Source organism: Diabrotica virgifera, chromosome 1 (genome assembly GCF_917563875.1).
Source record: "Diabrotica virgifera virgifera chromosome 1, PGI_DIABVI_V3a".
NCBI lineage: Eukaryota > Metazoa > Arthropoda > Insecta > Coleoptera > Chrysomelidae > Diabrotica > Diabrotica virgifera.
The window spans coordinates 121,955,272-121,971,549 of NC_065443.1; the positions used below are offsets into that span (position 1 = coordinate 121,955,272).

Here is a 16,278-nt window from a genome sequence, read left to right on the forward strand (position 1 = left end):
GTATTTTACCTGCATCTGGTACAATTACAGCATCGATCAAATGAATAACACCGTTGGTAGCAATGATATCAGTACCAACTAATTTTGCTTTGCGTTCTAAGATCAGTTCATCATCAACGGTTCTTTCCAGGTTTAACAAATCTCCTTCAACGTTGTGAGTTGTGGCATTCCCAATAATTGCGGGAGAACATACAGTGTGAGCAGTGAAATGGAATTTCAGGATACCTAAAAATTAATCAAAATTTTCAATGCTAAAAAAATTCTACTTTGTTTAAAGCTGTTGAAGAACTATTTTATGCTATAAGAAGGATTCTTTATAATAAGTTCCACAGGAATAGTAATACTACTAGGGCTAAGGAATTAAAATCGTTTTGGCAAAACCGGATTTGTTAAAAAAAATAGTTATAAATTATTTAAAGTTCAAAAAAACGCAAAAATGTTCAAGAAGACAAAGAAAACTATTATTTTTGAGATTAGCAAGACTAGAGAAAAGTAACAAATATGCTCAAAGCATTACATTTTTAATCTTGTGAAGACTAAACCTAATATAGAAAACTAAAAGTTATCTTACTTGAGGCACATCCAGATCCTCTCAGAATCTTCTGCTTCTGTACCTCATCCAACTTATTAAATGCTTCATCGGTAGGTGCAAATACGGTATAGTGTCCATCTGGCTTAATGTGGCTGGGAATGTCCGTTTTTGATATAGCTAAAACAAAATTTGATATAACTGTGATAAAGCTCTTTAGAGAAGATTATAACAAATAACCTATATTAAAGTCAAAATATTGGAGTAATGAATAAGATAAATCAGAATTTACGGTCACTGATGGGGCCAACTATATGGTGTAGTACCCTCAGCCTGCACTGAGGGGAACATGCCAAAGAATACCATCAGGGCCAGCCCTGTCTCTCGTAAGAGGCGAGAAATGGGCCTGAACGAAAGGTGTTTAGGCCGTCGTTTGAGGTGTCGAGTTCGTAGAAACGAGTGCAGGGCGCGATCCACTTGCTGCTTGCAGTAAGGGTAACGTGGCCGTCGTTTGAGGTGTCGCCAGGCGGGAGGGGCCTGATAGTATCCGAGACGAGCCATTAGTCGCACTGACCAACGGTCTACGTACTTAGTATCCGAGACGAGCCTGACGGGGGACCACTCTACTTTCGTTCTGTATAACCTCGCCAATGGTTAGGCGCAGTCCGGGAACGACAAACCCTACTGTGACTTTGGGTTAGGCAAACAGCAAACCCTGGAGGCGCGGGTAAGGCGCTTTAGCATACCCCGCGACTCTCAGGTTAGGCGACATGCAAACCCCATTGACGCTTATAGGTTAGGTCACATGTTCTTTAACGCTGGATCCAAGGGCCAGCGTGGACACAGCAAACCCAGAAGCGTGGAGAGAGTGGTACAGGAGTAGGCTCCTGGAACGGTTATCCTGTCAAACGTGCTATGCTGGTGGACCATTCCACCAAGATGTCGACCTGTTCTGCCGGATAGGACTTCATCTAATAGCGACACAGGTACTACGGGGAAGGGGAGCCCCACGTGTTCGGCCAGCGTGCCCCTTCACTGGAGACGGACTCGTAGGGGCAGTAGTCTTGCATGATAGGACAGTTTCTTCTCCTGATGCGGAGACACTCTGGGCGTGCACCCTCCTCCCAAATGGGTGTTTGCTGAAGACTCCGTATCGGGGAGACCCCAGACTTCACCACCTGGGGGGGGATGTCTCGTTATCCATTTGTGTTGACACGACATCCTTAGTAGGGCAAGGGGTTGATGGGTCTCCTTGGCTTCCATCGACTTCTAATCCCACACTGTCGCGCAAGTGCGTCCTTCCAAAAGAGGGACGCGTGCGACGGTGCCGCTCATAGACCGGAAGATCGTCTATACATAGTCCATAGTTCCTCCTGGAAAGGCCATCCAAGGCGTAGCGCCGCACTCCAATTCCTGCCACTTGGAGCACTTGCCACGGCATTTAGCAACGAGAAATGGTGTAACGGGACATCCGGGGAGGAGTGGTCGGTATTGCGGGCAAGTTGCGAGTACGGGAGGAGACCGCATCTGTCTCCACAAAGACTTTCGAACGTTTACGGGGGTCCTTACGGGATCAAAAGCCTCTTTTGGTTTTGGGGGGATTACCATCCCCCCCAAGCCCCCCTGGTGCGGTCGTAACTATGACTCTCTCATGGCTGGGAATGTCCGTTTTTGATATAGCTAAAACAAAATTTGATATAACTGTGATAAAGCTCTTTAGAGAAGATTATAACAAATAACCTATATTAAAGTCAAAATATTGGAGTAATGAATAAGATAAATCAGAAACAATATTTTACCAATATTCATCTTGATCATTTTCTTTGTTAATATTTAAGGAGACACAGGGCCCCGTAAGGGCTACTGGCGCCTGTGTGCAAAAAAAGAATTTTGGCGCCCCTCAAGACATTTTGGATCATGTTTATGCTGTTTATGTTTATTGCTGATTTTTAATGATTTTTAACTTAAAAAAAACGCTCGCCAGGAGTTACAGATACAGGCAATGTCAAAAGAATTATTTGGCAAATAAATCATTGGAGTCTATATCTTTATTATTCTGATATGTCAGTGATTCTTTAAGAACAGAAGATTTTAAAATATCGCTGTCACTTAATTTGAATATGACGCTAAAAAATCCGAAAATATTAACATACTCATTTTATTAGTCAAAACGGTATTTTAGAGATCTTAAAGTTCGATCTATATTTTTTAAGAAAAAACTAGTTCTAAAGGCGGTTTTTGGATCATGAGGGGTCTCATCTCGGTGTTCATAGTCCAACAGTTTTGGTTTAAATTTCCTACTGACGTTGTTCCTATCGTTGTTAACGATAAAAAGTCTTTTTCAATTTTTTTTTTTTTTTGCTTTCGCTTGTACAAGAATTTCTTGAAATTATTGGGTAGATCTATATCGCTGGAAGTGATCAACTAATTTTTTTAGGTGGATTGGCATACTTTAATATTAATTGTACACTTTGCATTTGTTTGCTGACAATATTTATGTGAAATAAAACGTCATATTAAAATTTTTTTACAGAACTCGCTGTATGTCTTGCATCAATGTGAAAGGAATTATCTTCAGCTACTTCTAGAAGACTTTCGCAAACTTAATTAAATAATGTTTAAGGGGCTTTCTTGAATCAATTCTGCTGGAGCATCTTGTCCCACTTAGAGGCTTTAAACTTAAGCCGGCAATATTTTTTTCTCATAACATCCCACCTTTTTGTGGATGATGAAAAAAAATTATATAACTCTTGCAAAAGATTAAAAAACTTTAATTGTAGCATCTGACACCTTAGAATTTAGAAGCATCATTTATTGTTAAGTTAAAAGTATGAACCGCATAAGGTACAAAAAGAGCTCCGGATTCGCACCAAGACAAGAATAAATTTTTAACGCCCAACTTGCTTTCCCTTCATGTTTGCCCATTAACCATAACCTTGTCCTCTAATAGTTTTTATATCTAAATTTATTTTTTCAAAGTTTCTGTCACAAATATATATCTTCCTCTGTTCTGAGTTCCAGCATTAGATTAAACTCAATACAAGTTTCCTTAATTTTAACCTTTTTTGAAATGGTGAATATGACAACATACCTCAGAACAAGCCTAATTTGCTCAGTATGACTAGTGTCTGGTGTACACTATTATTGAAAAATATTTTGAACTGCGAACCATTTCTAAAATATTATTTCTTACTTTAGACGACAATAATTCAGTTATTTCATTCTCTATTTGCATGCCTAAATAATAAGTCATTTAAACAGATTTTTTGGGACTTACATACAAGGCTAACGTGCTGTTTAAAATAAATTTTTGTTTTTTTGCAATTTTCGACCCTATGTTTTGGCGCCCCTAAAGGATGACGCCCATGTGCATTGCACACTTTGCACATATGGTAGCGGGGCCCTGAGGAGACTCAATCACCTTCAAGAGTAAATGTAAATAATTAAGGAATAGAAAAATAACTTTTTATTTTTATCGTCCCGGTTTTTTCATAGCGTTCTCCACCTTCCTGTTCCTAGTTTCCTGCTTCGTCGGTGGTTCCATTCGCCAAGGTAATGGTTCCTTTCCGACATTGCCTTCTGAATGCCGCTTAACTAGAATTGTTTCGTCTCGTTTCCCTTGGAATCCATTTTAAAATATGTTTTGATAGCCTTGTGTAGTCCATTCTTTCTACATCAGAAATCGCTATCAAATCAGTTGTCTCATGTGAATTTCACCTATGATGGTTGACTTGACCATTATATTTCTGATTTACTCATTTTGTATTCCTTCAAGCCATGGTTTTTTTAGCTCATCTTCTCCTGAAGTCAATTTTCAGTGCAAGTAGGCGTCGTTCTAAGGATTTAGTAAGTGGCCTTGTTTCGCATCCATAGAGAACTATACTTTTAAACATGGAGTTAAAGATGAGATGTTTTCTTTGATTGGATAGTTCTCTTGACCGTAGCATCGGGTTTAGGCCATCCATCACCCTTTTTGTTTTCACGATCATTTACTATGTCTCTTTTTCGGTGTGCTCACTTTTGTTTATTGTCGGTCCCAAATATATATTCCTCACAGTTCTTGATTGTTTCATGTTCGTTAGACTAGGAAGGATCTGCTTTTAGGTGGATGTGAGAGGTGGCATTCGGATTTTTGCGGATAAAGTTAGGTGATAACTTTGTTAATAATAAAATATTTAAAAATTTCAAAAAATTTCGTTTTTTTCTAATTTCTTTGCTTATAACTTTAAAACGATTCATTTTGGAACAAAGTCGTATAGGTATAAAACAAAGATAATTAAATTTTCTATCAGATACGATTGGTTAAAGATGTCTTAATTTAACACCCTTGCTGCAAAATAGCAATAAATATAATATAAGGGGGCAAACAAGTCTGTCTTTATTCAATGTTTTTCTATCGCTTAGGTTACACTTGGAACATTCCTAATTCACTTAGAAAATTTTTGTAATGTGCTAAAACCGTCGACCAAATTTCATAAAAATTGACTTACTAGATTTTGCATAATGATTTTGCAATCTAAACTTTTTTTAAAAAATTAAAATTTTTTACAATCTTGCACAACAAAAACTAGAACATACAAAGATTTGTCAATTTTTTTACATATAAAGAAGCACTCCACCTATCTAATGCACTTTACATAATTGAAATCGGATTATTTAAGCAGCCTCAGCAATGTTTTAAATTATAAACAATTTTTTGGCTTATAAACAAATTAGTGCTGTGTCCAGGAGGGGGTGCTACGGGATGCTTTATTTAAATGGACTTACCCAAGTTTTTTCATGTATTTTGACCCGTAGAACACGAATTTTTTGGGGAACAGTTGATCCGGATGTCGATAAGATTGTTATAAACAAAGAACTTGAGGAATTACATAAACATCGATTTTTCGCAAAATAAAAAATTGTTTTGTATTTCTTGAGTAGTTCTAAGCAAACACTGTTCTTACAAGTTTTTTCGTAGGATGCATAGTTTTCGAGATAAACGCGATGGAACATTCAAAAAATCGAAAAATTGCAATTTTTGAACGAGAATAACTTTTGATTAAAAAAATAAAATAGCAATTCTGCTGACAGCATTTGAAAGTTTAAGTAAAATTATACCGGTTTTAATTATTTGCATTGCTAAAAATTAATTCTTTTATTATTAAACAAAGCTATTTGTTTATAAGCCAAAAATTTGTTTATAATTTTAAAACATTGCTGAGGCCCCTTAAATAATCCGATTTTAATTCTGTAAAGTGTATTAGATAGGTAGAGCACCGCTATACACGTAAAAAAATTAGCCAACTTCTAAATGGTCTACTTTTTGTTCAGAAAGATTTTAAAAAATTTGAACTTTTTTAAAAACATTTATATTGCAAATTTATTATGCATAATCTATTTTAGTGAAAATCTAAGTCGATTTTAATGAAATTTGGTAGACCATTTAAGCAAGTTATAAGAATTTTCTAAGCGAATTACTAAGGTTCTAAGTGCCACCAAAGTGGTTAAGAAACATTGAATAACAACAGGCGTATTTTGCCACCTTACTTTGTATTTATTGCTATATTGCAGAAAACGTAATACCTTAAGACATTTTTGACCAGTCGTATATCATACAAAATTCAATTATCTTTATTTTATTTCTCTACGACTTTGTTCCAAAACGAACTGTTTTAAAGTTATAAGCACAGAAAGCAGAAAAAGATCGAAATTTTTAAATATTTTAATTTTTTTATTAATGTTCCGAGCATATTTGAGAGGGAGCATAAGTCAATTATTATGACTGAAGGTGTCACCTAACTTTATCTGCCAAAATCCGAAAAAACTTCTCACATCCAAAAATACACATTTTTTTACAGAAACAATAAATGCTGTATAAAAGGTATATTTAAAAAACCCTCAAAAGGGCCACATCAATTCACATAACTAGTTTTCGACTGGTTTACCAGTCATCATCAGTGCTTACCTAAAATGAATATAACCTGATAAAAAGGGCAAAGATGTTGAAATTTTGACTAGGGTTAAAAAAATATTAGGTTATACTCACGTGCAATGTACATGTTAGCCACCAAAATGCTATTTTACAAAAATATGTGGGTCAAAGCCCATTTCAAGTAGTCCGTTAAGGAAACATAAGTATAAAAAGCTACCTTAAGCCTTGATGTTTAAAATATAATTTAATTTGCCCTAGGTAACATCTGAAACTTGGATGTGACTTGTTCACATGTTGGAAGTTTGACGGCAAGTGAAATTGAAATGGTTAGGAACCTCGGAACGATGACAAGACAAACGACAGTTCCACAGGTAGTTTTTAACATAACCTGTCATATTTAAGAATAAGGTATAAATATTATTGAAATTAGAAATGATGTAACAACACACCCAATGTGGAAATTATCATGTAAAATTCATTAAACTAGTTGTTGTAGTAAAATGGATTCTCGTATACTGTAAGTGGAACTAGTTAGGCAAACCACATTACACAAAAGGTTAGTATTCGACAACTAATACCGTAATGAAATCTTATTGTCAGGAGATCGAAGATTTATAAAGGCAAATTTTGTGGTGATTTAGAGTTATCGAATGTATTTAACTTATTAGTAGCTGTTGGGATTTGTGTAAGTGTGTAAAAAATCACATTTGGGGTGTCTGAGGTGTAACATATCTTAAATAATCTAGGGCATGTGTCATTATGAAAGCACAAACTCAGACTGAGACGACTATTTCTCAAAGGCAGTGCAGGCTACCCGGATCTCTAAGGGTCCAAAAACCAAAACCGTAATATGACGATGATAGTAAGGACTAGGTGGGGGGTGGATATGAGATGTCTGTGAGGGAATTAGTAAAAGGAACATGAAAGAGACCTAGAAAGAAAATTAAACTGTTGATTTGGTTTTGCTAGAGATGAGTATTATATGCTGATGGTGACAAATGGAGTAGGTATGGTGATAATAGTCATATGTAGAAATATAGTGGTGGGTTGTATGTAGATGAAAATTTGTCCAAAAAGGAAATTTGCAGATGATATCAGTAATTTCTATGTATGTTGTGAATAGATAAAATTGGTGAGATGGCTGAAAATGACAGAAGTATAATTATGACTAGTAACAGATGGAATATTAAAAGTGTGACTGAGAATAAAGTAGTTGAAGTGAGGTGAAAAGAATCCATTTTACTACAACAACTAGTTTAATGAATTTTACATGATAATTTCCACATTGGGTGTGTTGTTACATCATTTCTAATTTCAATAATATTTATACCTTATTCTTAAATATGACAGGTTATGTTAAAAACTACCTGTGGAACTGTCGTTTGTCTTGTCATCGTTCCGAGGTTCCTAACCATTTCAATTTCACTTGCCGTCAAACTTCCAACATGTGAACAAGTCACATCCAAGTTTCAGATGTTACCTAGGGCAAATTAAATTATATTTTAAACATCAAGGCTTAAGGTAGCTTTTTATACTTATGTTTCCTTAACGGACTACTTGAAATGGGCTTTGACCCACATATTTTTGTAAAATAGCATTTTGGTGGCTAACATGTACATTGCACGTGAGTATAACCTAATATTTTTTTAACCCTAGTCAAAATTTCAACATCTTTGCCCTTTTTATCAGGTTATATTCATTTTAGGTAAGCACTGATGATGACTGGTAAACCAGTCGAAAACTAGTTATGTGAATTGATGTGGCCCTTTTGAGGGTTTTTTAAATATACCTTTTATACAGCATTTATTGTTTTTGTATCACATGGTATACAGCCAACTACAGGAAAACTTTTTTCCTTGTGGATTTTTTTACAGATTAGTCCTGGTCTACGTTGACTATTAAATATTCTACTTCATTCCCGATATGTAGTGTTGTGTTTTGTTTCCATTTACAGAAAGGTATCACCCTTCATATGAAGAGTGGGACCTTTTTAATGCAAAATAACTTACCTTCCTTTAAATTAGTCAATCGAGGATGAGTCTTAATAATAGTTTCAATGTCTTGGGTAGCTGGGAGAACAACACCATCTGTGACATGGATAATACCGTTTTTGGTCAAGACGTTTGGTGTTTTAACTCTAGCACAGTTGACAGTAACAAGTCTTTCCCTGGTGTTTGTTGGATATATGTTGACTCTGATAGAACTGTTGTTGTTTTCGCTGGAAAGTAATAAATTTATTAGGAGATATGCTAATGTCAATAGAGTTGTACTTAGCCTATAATCCAAGATTTACAGAGCAGAGGATACTAAGAATTCCCGGAAAGATTAGGTTACGACAAAGAGAGACAAATGTATATTACTTCATACAATGTGAGAACTCTTAAATCGGACCAGAAAATGATGGAACTGGAGGAAGGGCTGAACATAAAAATAGATTGGGATATCATCGGCCTTAGAGAAATAAAACAAAGAGAAAAAGCCCAAATTAGTCTTAAATCAGGAGATATATTTCATTTTATAGGAGAAGAAGACACCTCAAATGGTATAGGATTCATTAGACATAGAAAACACAAACAAAATATGGTTAAAATTAACAGCATAAGCCCGAAGAATGTATACCGCTTGTTCGAACTAACTGCAAGATTTAAAAATAATTGAAGAATTTTATGGTGAACACTGCACCAAAATATTACACAATAATTATGGGCAAGTTTAATGCGAAATTGGTCTTAAAGAAGCGATGAGCAATTATGGATATGGTGCAAGAAATGAGCGAGGACTAAGACTACTCAACTTCTTGCACCAGGAAAATTTATCCATAATGAACTATTTTTTCGATAAAAAGCCTCAACGTAAAGGGGATGGATGAACCCAGATGGCAGTGTCAAAAATGAGATAGATTTTATCATAACACACAAAAGAGGTCGAAGAGCGCAAGACAACGAAAAGCTTAACAGATTTTTTATAAGGAGCGACCATAAGCAAATATATCCACGCAAAGTCACTTGAGAAAGAACCAAGATTATCTTAAGAGCACGAAAGAGGAAATGGATTTCTCCAGAAAACAACAACCTATATGAAGATACACTAATCAGACATATACAATAATTAAATACGAAATAGAAGATTTAGAACAAACAAATAATGAAATTATGGTAAATAAAGAATTTACAGATCAAGGTATGTAATACCAGAACTACAAAGATTTCTTATTCATACTGATAACTAGCTGTGGTTCATTTAGTAGAATTGCGTTGACGTTACTTTTCTATTAAGTTGTTTCCGAAAAGGGTCACCTAAGCGATGCCTTAGAGAACTGGTGATTAGCATTCATTAGTACGATATGACCACATTTCCATTTTTGACAGCAAATAGTGGGAATGAAAGGGGCCCGTAGACAAAATTAAAAAAGAGAAGGCAGGAACTCAACAATAAGTACCTCTTCTGAGTCTGCAAAGCAAAATATACCTAATAGTAATGAGCAGACAAACAATCCTCAACGCAGCCAATTGGCGCTGATTACTGCTGTAGAATAGAAAGCGTCCAAAGAAGAGTGTCCAGATAAGAGAAAAAATTGGATTTCAGGTGGCACCCAAAACAACTCAGATATTCCTTATTCTATTCCTTAGATATATTCAAATATTCCTTAGACTTTCGTGGTACAAGAATGGACCAAGATCAAACAAATAATAAATAAATGAACCTCAGAAATCGAAAAACCGAGCAACTTGATTCCTCTATCTATAGGACATACATACTTCCGAGGATGAAAAAGAATGTACATATATATTGTGTTCCAAATTAAATAGAACTAAAAAACATTTATACAGACACCAATATTATTTTATAACGTTAGGAGATTATCTGCTAGTAAAATAGCGGTTTGCCAGATAAGAAATGAATATAACAACCAAACCAACAACAGTGAGCCCACCAACATCAACCAGATATAAGTATTTTCACTCAACCGTTTATTTATATTTCCTTATTGAATAATCGTAAACCCATAAATAATACTGGTATCATTAGAGGAAGTTGGAAATAGTCTATTTTTATGCTATCGCCAAGTTTGTTACGTTATGCCAATATTGATGAACTTTAGGAATATAAATTAATATTATTTATAATAGCCTATATTTAGCATCTTAGGAAGAGTTGGATTAAAACATAGAAAAAAAAAACAAATGTCTAACCGTAACAGTCATTCAAAATCGCCAATCGTTGAAGCGTTGTTTTTGCAAGAACGGTTTTAGGTCTGGATCCCGCGTATGAAAAAAAAGTTGATTAATAGCAAGCTGAAAATTTGTTAATAGCTTAAGGGTGTCTAATCGGACAAACTTTGATATATGGGAATACTGAAACAAGGGAAGTTTTAATTGTGGAACAGGTTAAAAATTTGGGACGGTCATACCACAAAAACGGCACATGTATTTTGTCCGACAGAACAGACTTAAACTCTCCGAATAGAGATTAAACTCTCATGCAAAAATCAGACTGCTATTTATCACCAAATGGGCGTTTTAATGAGTGGAACATGTAGAATATATCAAATGACAGGAATTATGACAGGTGATAAATAGCAGTCTGATTTTTGCATGAGAGTTTAATCTCTGTTCGGAGAGTTTAAGTCTATTCTGTCGGACAAAATAAATGTGCCGTTTTCGTGGTCTGACCGTTCCAAATTTTTAACCTGTTCCACAATTAAAACTGCCCCTGTTCCAGTGTTCCCATATATCAAAGTTTATCCGACTTGACACCCTTAAGCTATTGACAAATTTTCAGCTTGCTATTAATCAACTTTTTTTTCATACGCGGGATCCAGACCTATTTATTCTATAAAAAAAGTGCTAATGAACATTTTTGTTCAAAATTATGTCGGCTACATTTCTTGTTTGGAAAAATGGTAAATCGATGTTTTCCGTCCCCTTCCTACGAGGAGGTTTTAGACGGAAGCCTCTAAAACCTACTCGGAGTAGGAGTGGCAAACTTTTTTGTGTGCTTTTATCTTTGGGGTGGTTCCCACCCCTTCTCAGGGGTGAAAATTTTTTTGGTTAAAATAACTACGGAATTCACTAGAGAACCTAATTCTAAGCAAAAACTGTTCTATATTTTTTTTTGAAACTCAATACTTTTTGAGTTATTCGTGGTTGAAAATTGGCCATTTTCATTGAAACATAACACCTTTTCGAACGGTTTTTCGCGAATACCTTAAAATTTATGCATCTAACTAAAAAAACTATATAAAACTTTTTGTAGGTTATAAAAATACAAAGAGATGCTTGCCTTCACAAATCCTCCACTTATAATACAAAAAGAGATATGGTAGGTGAAAAGAGTTTTTTTTTGATACATGCCCAAATTGGTGTATTCAACTTGAAATAACAGAGAAACGGTCGATTTTAGGTGTATAATGCTATGAATACCCTTTGTATTGATTGAAACGACCTTTAAAATGAGCAATATTAAAGATCCATTTCATTAAAACTAAGCGAGATGCTGCAAAGGAAATTGATAACTAATGTATTTTAAGAAAAAATGAGAAGTGATTTTAACCTCCATCCACCAGAATATAAATGCATCGTTTTGCTTCTACAATACCTTTTATTATAGTGTTATTTCTATGTTCAAAAAGTTGGACGCGTTTAAAATGAATGGTTTAAAAAAATAGGATCAAATTACAGAGCTCATTTTTAAATTTTTTTAAAAATCTTCATTTTTCTCCATGTAACTAAAAAATGATAAGATATACAGTATTAATGAAAAATAAAAACGAAATTTTTATCTAAAAGAACCACACATTTTTGTGTGGTATCTTTTTTTCGTATCTCTTATCGTTTTTGAGTTACATGGAGAAAAAGGAAGATTTTCAAGAAAATTTAAAAATGCGCTATATAATTTTATCTTATTTTTTTTCAAAACCCGTTCATTTTAAACCAGTCTAAATTTTTGGACCTAGAAATAACACTATAATAAAAAGTATTGTAAAAGCAAAACGATGTATTTAATTCAGATGGATGAGGGGTTAAATTTACTTCTCATTTCTTCTTAAAATACATTAGTCATCAGTTTTTTGTAGCATATCTCGCTTAGTTTGAATGTAATCGACATTTAATATTCCTAATTTTAAATGCCTTTTCAAGCACTACAAAAGTTATTAGTATCATTATACACCTAAAATCGACCGTTTCTCTGTTATTCCAAGTTGAATACACCAGTTAGAGCATGCACCAAAAAACAAACTTTTCTCACCTACCATATCTCTTTTTGTATTATAACTAGAAGATTTATGAAGGAACGAATCTCTTTTCTTTATGGTACAAAAGGTACTTTAAGGTACAGAAATATTTTGTATAGTTTTTTTGTTAGTCGCATAGTTTTTAAGGTATTCGCAAAAATCCGTCCGAAAAGGTGTCATTTTTCAATGAAAATGGCCAATTTTCAACCACGAATAACTCAAAAAGTATTGAGTTTTCAAAAAATAATTATAGAACAGTTTTTGCTTAGAATTAGGTTCTCTAGCCTCTTTCGTGGCTATTTTAACCAAAAAATGTTTCACCTCCGAAAAGGGGTGGAAACCACCCCCAAGATAAAAGCGCACATCGCCATAGGGTAGACTTTGTTTCTTAAGCTATTCCCTACTTACTGTGAAAATATCAAGTAAATCGATGTAGTAGGATGGAATTCGGAGCCAAATACCCTCATTGACTGCCCTATATGAGAAAGCAGCAGCGGGATTACGAACACTCGATGCGAGATCGCAAAACGAACCGTAGGCAAACTCGATGCGAATACGCATCGAAGCCAAAAAGTGATTATGAACTGGGTTCGAGTAGACTGTCAGAAAATCATCGGCAATTTTCGTATTTTTGAACCTATGGGATAATATTTCGAACAAATGGAATGATGTGCACGTTATATGCCAAGGAATTTCTCTCATTAACCTCAATAATTATTACAATAGAATATAAAATAAAGTTTTTATTACATATTTAATTGTTATAAACGTTTATTTTATATTCTAAGGATGGTACAGTGATAACGTGTACCTAGATATAAAAATATATGATTTTGGAACTTGAATAGAATTTGAGATTAATTATGATTTTTTACCGTTATTAAAGATTAAATGGCCAGGGAAAGATGGGATACGTTATATAAAAATATTACTAAAGGTCGTAATGGTCACTGCTAACTACCTATTCACTTCATCGAATTCTGTCTCAGAGCTTTCCTTCACATATTTTTAAAGTAGGAATAAGTATTAGACAACTTCTGTCCGTGTAATGAGTGTAATAACACCTCACTGGGAGATTTAAACAATATATTTTTTTAATGTTCAAAACATGAGAATTATTATCAAAACCGTATAATCTAAATATCGTTTGATTAACGATTTACATTATTTTTAAATTGAAAAAATCAAAGTATGAAGTAAGTAGGTTATGTCATTATGTATTCACTTTTCTTAATTTTTATACTTGGACCGGCAAGAGAGAAAGCGTTATAGGAGATCAGCGATCTATCAGAGAGAGATAGATAGTTCGAGCTGGCAACTCGACAGGGTCGTAGGTATCGAGCAGTGCCTTCGAGTTGACTCGCATCGACAACGTAGGGAAAGAGGTTTTGTAATCACTCCCTACGGTAAACATGGCGGATACGATGCGTATCGAGTGTACGTAATCCGGGCCCAGATATTTCAGCGAAATCTGTCAAGTTGATTGTATTTTGTGTAAATTAAAACAACGTGCACGCCCTCTTCTTTTTCAAGTCTGGATCGAACTGCATTTTTTCTGCCCAGTATCGGGCTAAGTCTACACTCTTTGTTTTTGAGAGCCATAAATCATCGAGGGTGCACTGTGATGGGCTGTATATTCTCAGGTGCTCCACAGTCTGTATTTTCCCACATCCACAAAGTGCGTCCATATCTGTCTTTATAGCCATTGAATGAGGTTCTGTTTTACAGGGATAACATCGGTGCGTATGTGGTTGAATGTCCGCCAGGTTCTCCAGTCCAGGTTCATTCCATTAGGTGGTTCTGGGTGTAGACGAAACAGTTCGGGTGGTTCGACACTGACATTTCTCATACACCTTTTCCTTGATTTAAGGCTGTTGGTTCCTGGCGGTTCGTCAAATCCGTATAATTGGTGCCTTTCATCAAAAGTCTGTCTGAACTCCTCAACATATTTCGAGGCGCACCTACGGTCGTCAGGTGATGCCAATCCCGGTACAGCATTGAGAGAGATAGATTGCATACAGCAGGTAATTAATTATTCTACACGTTTCATTCAATGCCGCGGTGACTGGTTGGGCGTGTCCAGATCTATCCCAGACGGGACAAGCATATTTACCTGCTGAGAAACATAAGACCTCAACTGTTGACTTTGAGACCTGTGGGTTTGCACCCCACTTGACCCCTAGGAGCAAGTATTTCCGGAGAAAAGCCAATTAGACAAACCGAGTCAATCCTACTTTTTGCGGATGATACGGCCCACCTTACTGCAGGCACTCTAAGAGGCACCCGTGCGAAGCCCTCTGTATTTGATAGAGCACAAACTTTGCTGGACAAAATGGTCAGATGGTGTAATAAGTGGAGAGTCACGCTCAATACCACTAAAACCCAGGTGATCGCCTTCAGACAGCCTAATAGCCACCTTCCCGAGGAGGCTAGGATAGCTCTCCAGGGTGAGAGGCTCGAATACCGTTCGTCGGTGGTCTATTTCGGAGTACATTTTAATAAGACTCTCAACTGGTACACTGACGTCAAAAACACCTTAGACAAGGTAAGGAAAAGAGCTAGTCTCCTTGGAGCGTTTTCTAGAAGATTTGGAGGCACGTCCAGCAAAACACTTATTCATACCTACAAAACCTACATAAGACCCATAAACGACTACAAAGCGTGCCTTTAGACACTACTAAAACCACACATTAGTAATCGAATTGCCTCTACAGAACGTAGAATTCTGAGAAAGTGCCTCACTAAGGAGTGGTGGTATCCATCTGCACTAGTACATCCACTCGCCAAAATACCCAAAATAAGCGATAGAGTCTGTTCTCTCGGTAGCAAGTACGTCATACGTACTATCAACGGCTCCAACATCAGAGCCATAAAATCCTCAAAACGCCTTGCAATAGGCGCGGTAACAGACTCACCGGGATACCCAAAAAGAAAGTTCCATTCCCTCCAAGCCAATCTTCTACAATTGGCTAGAAACGAACTTCCCGATGAGTTCTGCGAAATACTTGAAAATACTCCCCTAACATATCGCAGATAATTTAAGCTGCATCCCTAAATGCTGAATCCAGGAGCCGTTTCTACTAGTAACAGCTGCCTCCGCTGGACCGCAGGGTTGTCAGGTTGCAAAGATCAAAAATCAAACGCCAAAACACACTACTTCTTCTGTGCCTTTTCCAGCTTCTGCGCTATAGCAAAACCACCGTCAAAACCCACATTCCATTAGCAAGTTGCTTCTCCATTTAGATACATATCAATGTTCCTACACACTCCCGTCAAAAAAAAGTAGTTCCCGTGCCCTGAAGAGGGCTAGGTCTAAACGGGAATTTATGTTAGTGACCGGTCTAGTATGACTCCAAGATACTTGGGCATATCAGTAAGTTCCAATTGTTGTTCCTCCCAAGATACATTTAGTGATTTAGTTTTACATATTGGACATTATGTTTAAAGCCTCTTTCATTGTTGACTCTATGTGTGTGTGTTTTAACTTTTACGGCGATACCAAGGTCGTTAACGTAAATAAAACTCCCAGTTTGGGGGTGCATTGGCTGGTCGTTTAGACGTTAACAATGTGTAAAATAGTAGGTTATATGCCATGTTATC

General features: G+C 35.9%; 1 protein-coding gene across 1 annotated transcript in view; it reads right to left on the minus strand.

Moving 5' to 3' along the window:
• The window catches only part of LOC114324355 (transforming growth factor-beta-induced protein ig-h3), a 157,688-nt gene that overhangs the window by 23,940 nt on the left and 117,470 nt on the right, over positions 1-16,278 (minus strand). Inside the window, exons 6-8 of the mRNA XM_028272159.2 lie at positions 8,453-8,661; positions 572-709; positions 10-225 (exon numbers count right to left, since the gene is read on the minus strand). Coding sequence (XP_028127960.1) covers positions 10-225; positions 572-709; positions 8,453-8,661 — 563 coding nt within the window. The remainder of the gene's footprint in view (positions 1-9; positions 226-571; positions 710-8,452; positions 8,662-16,278) is intronic.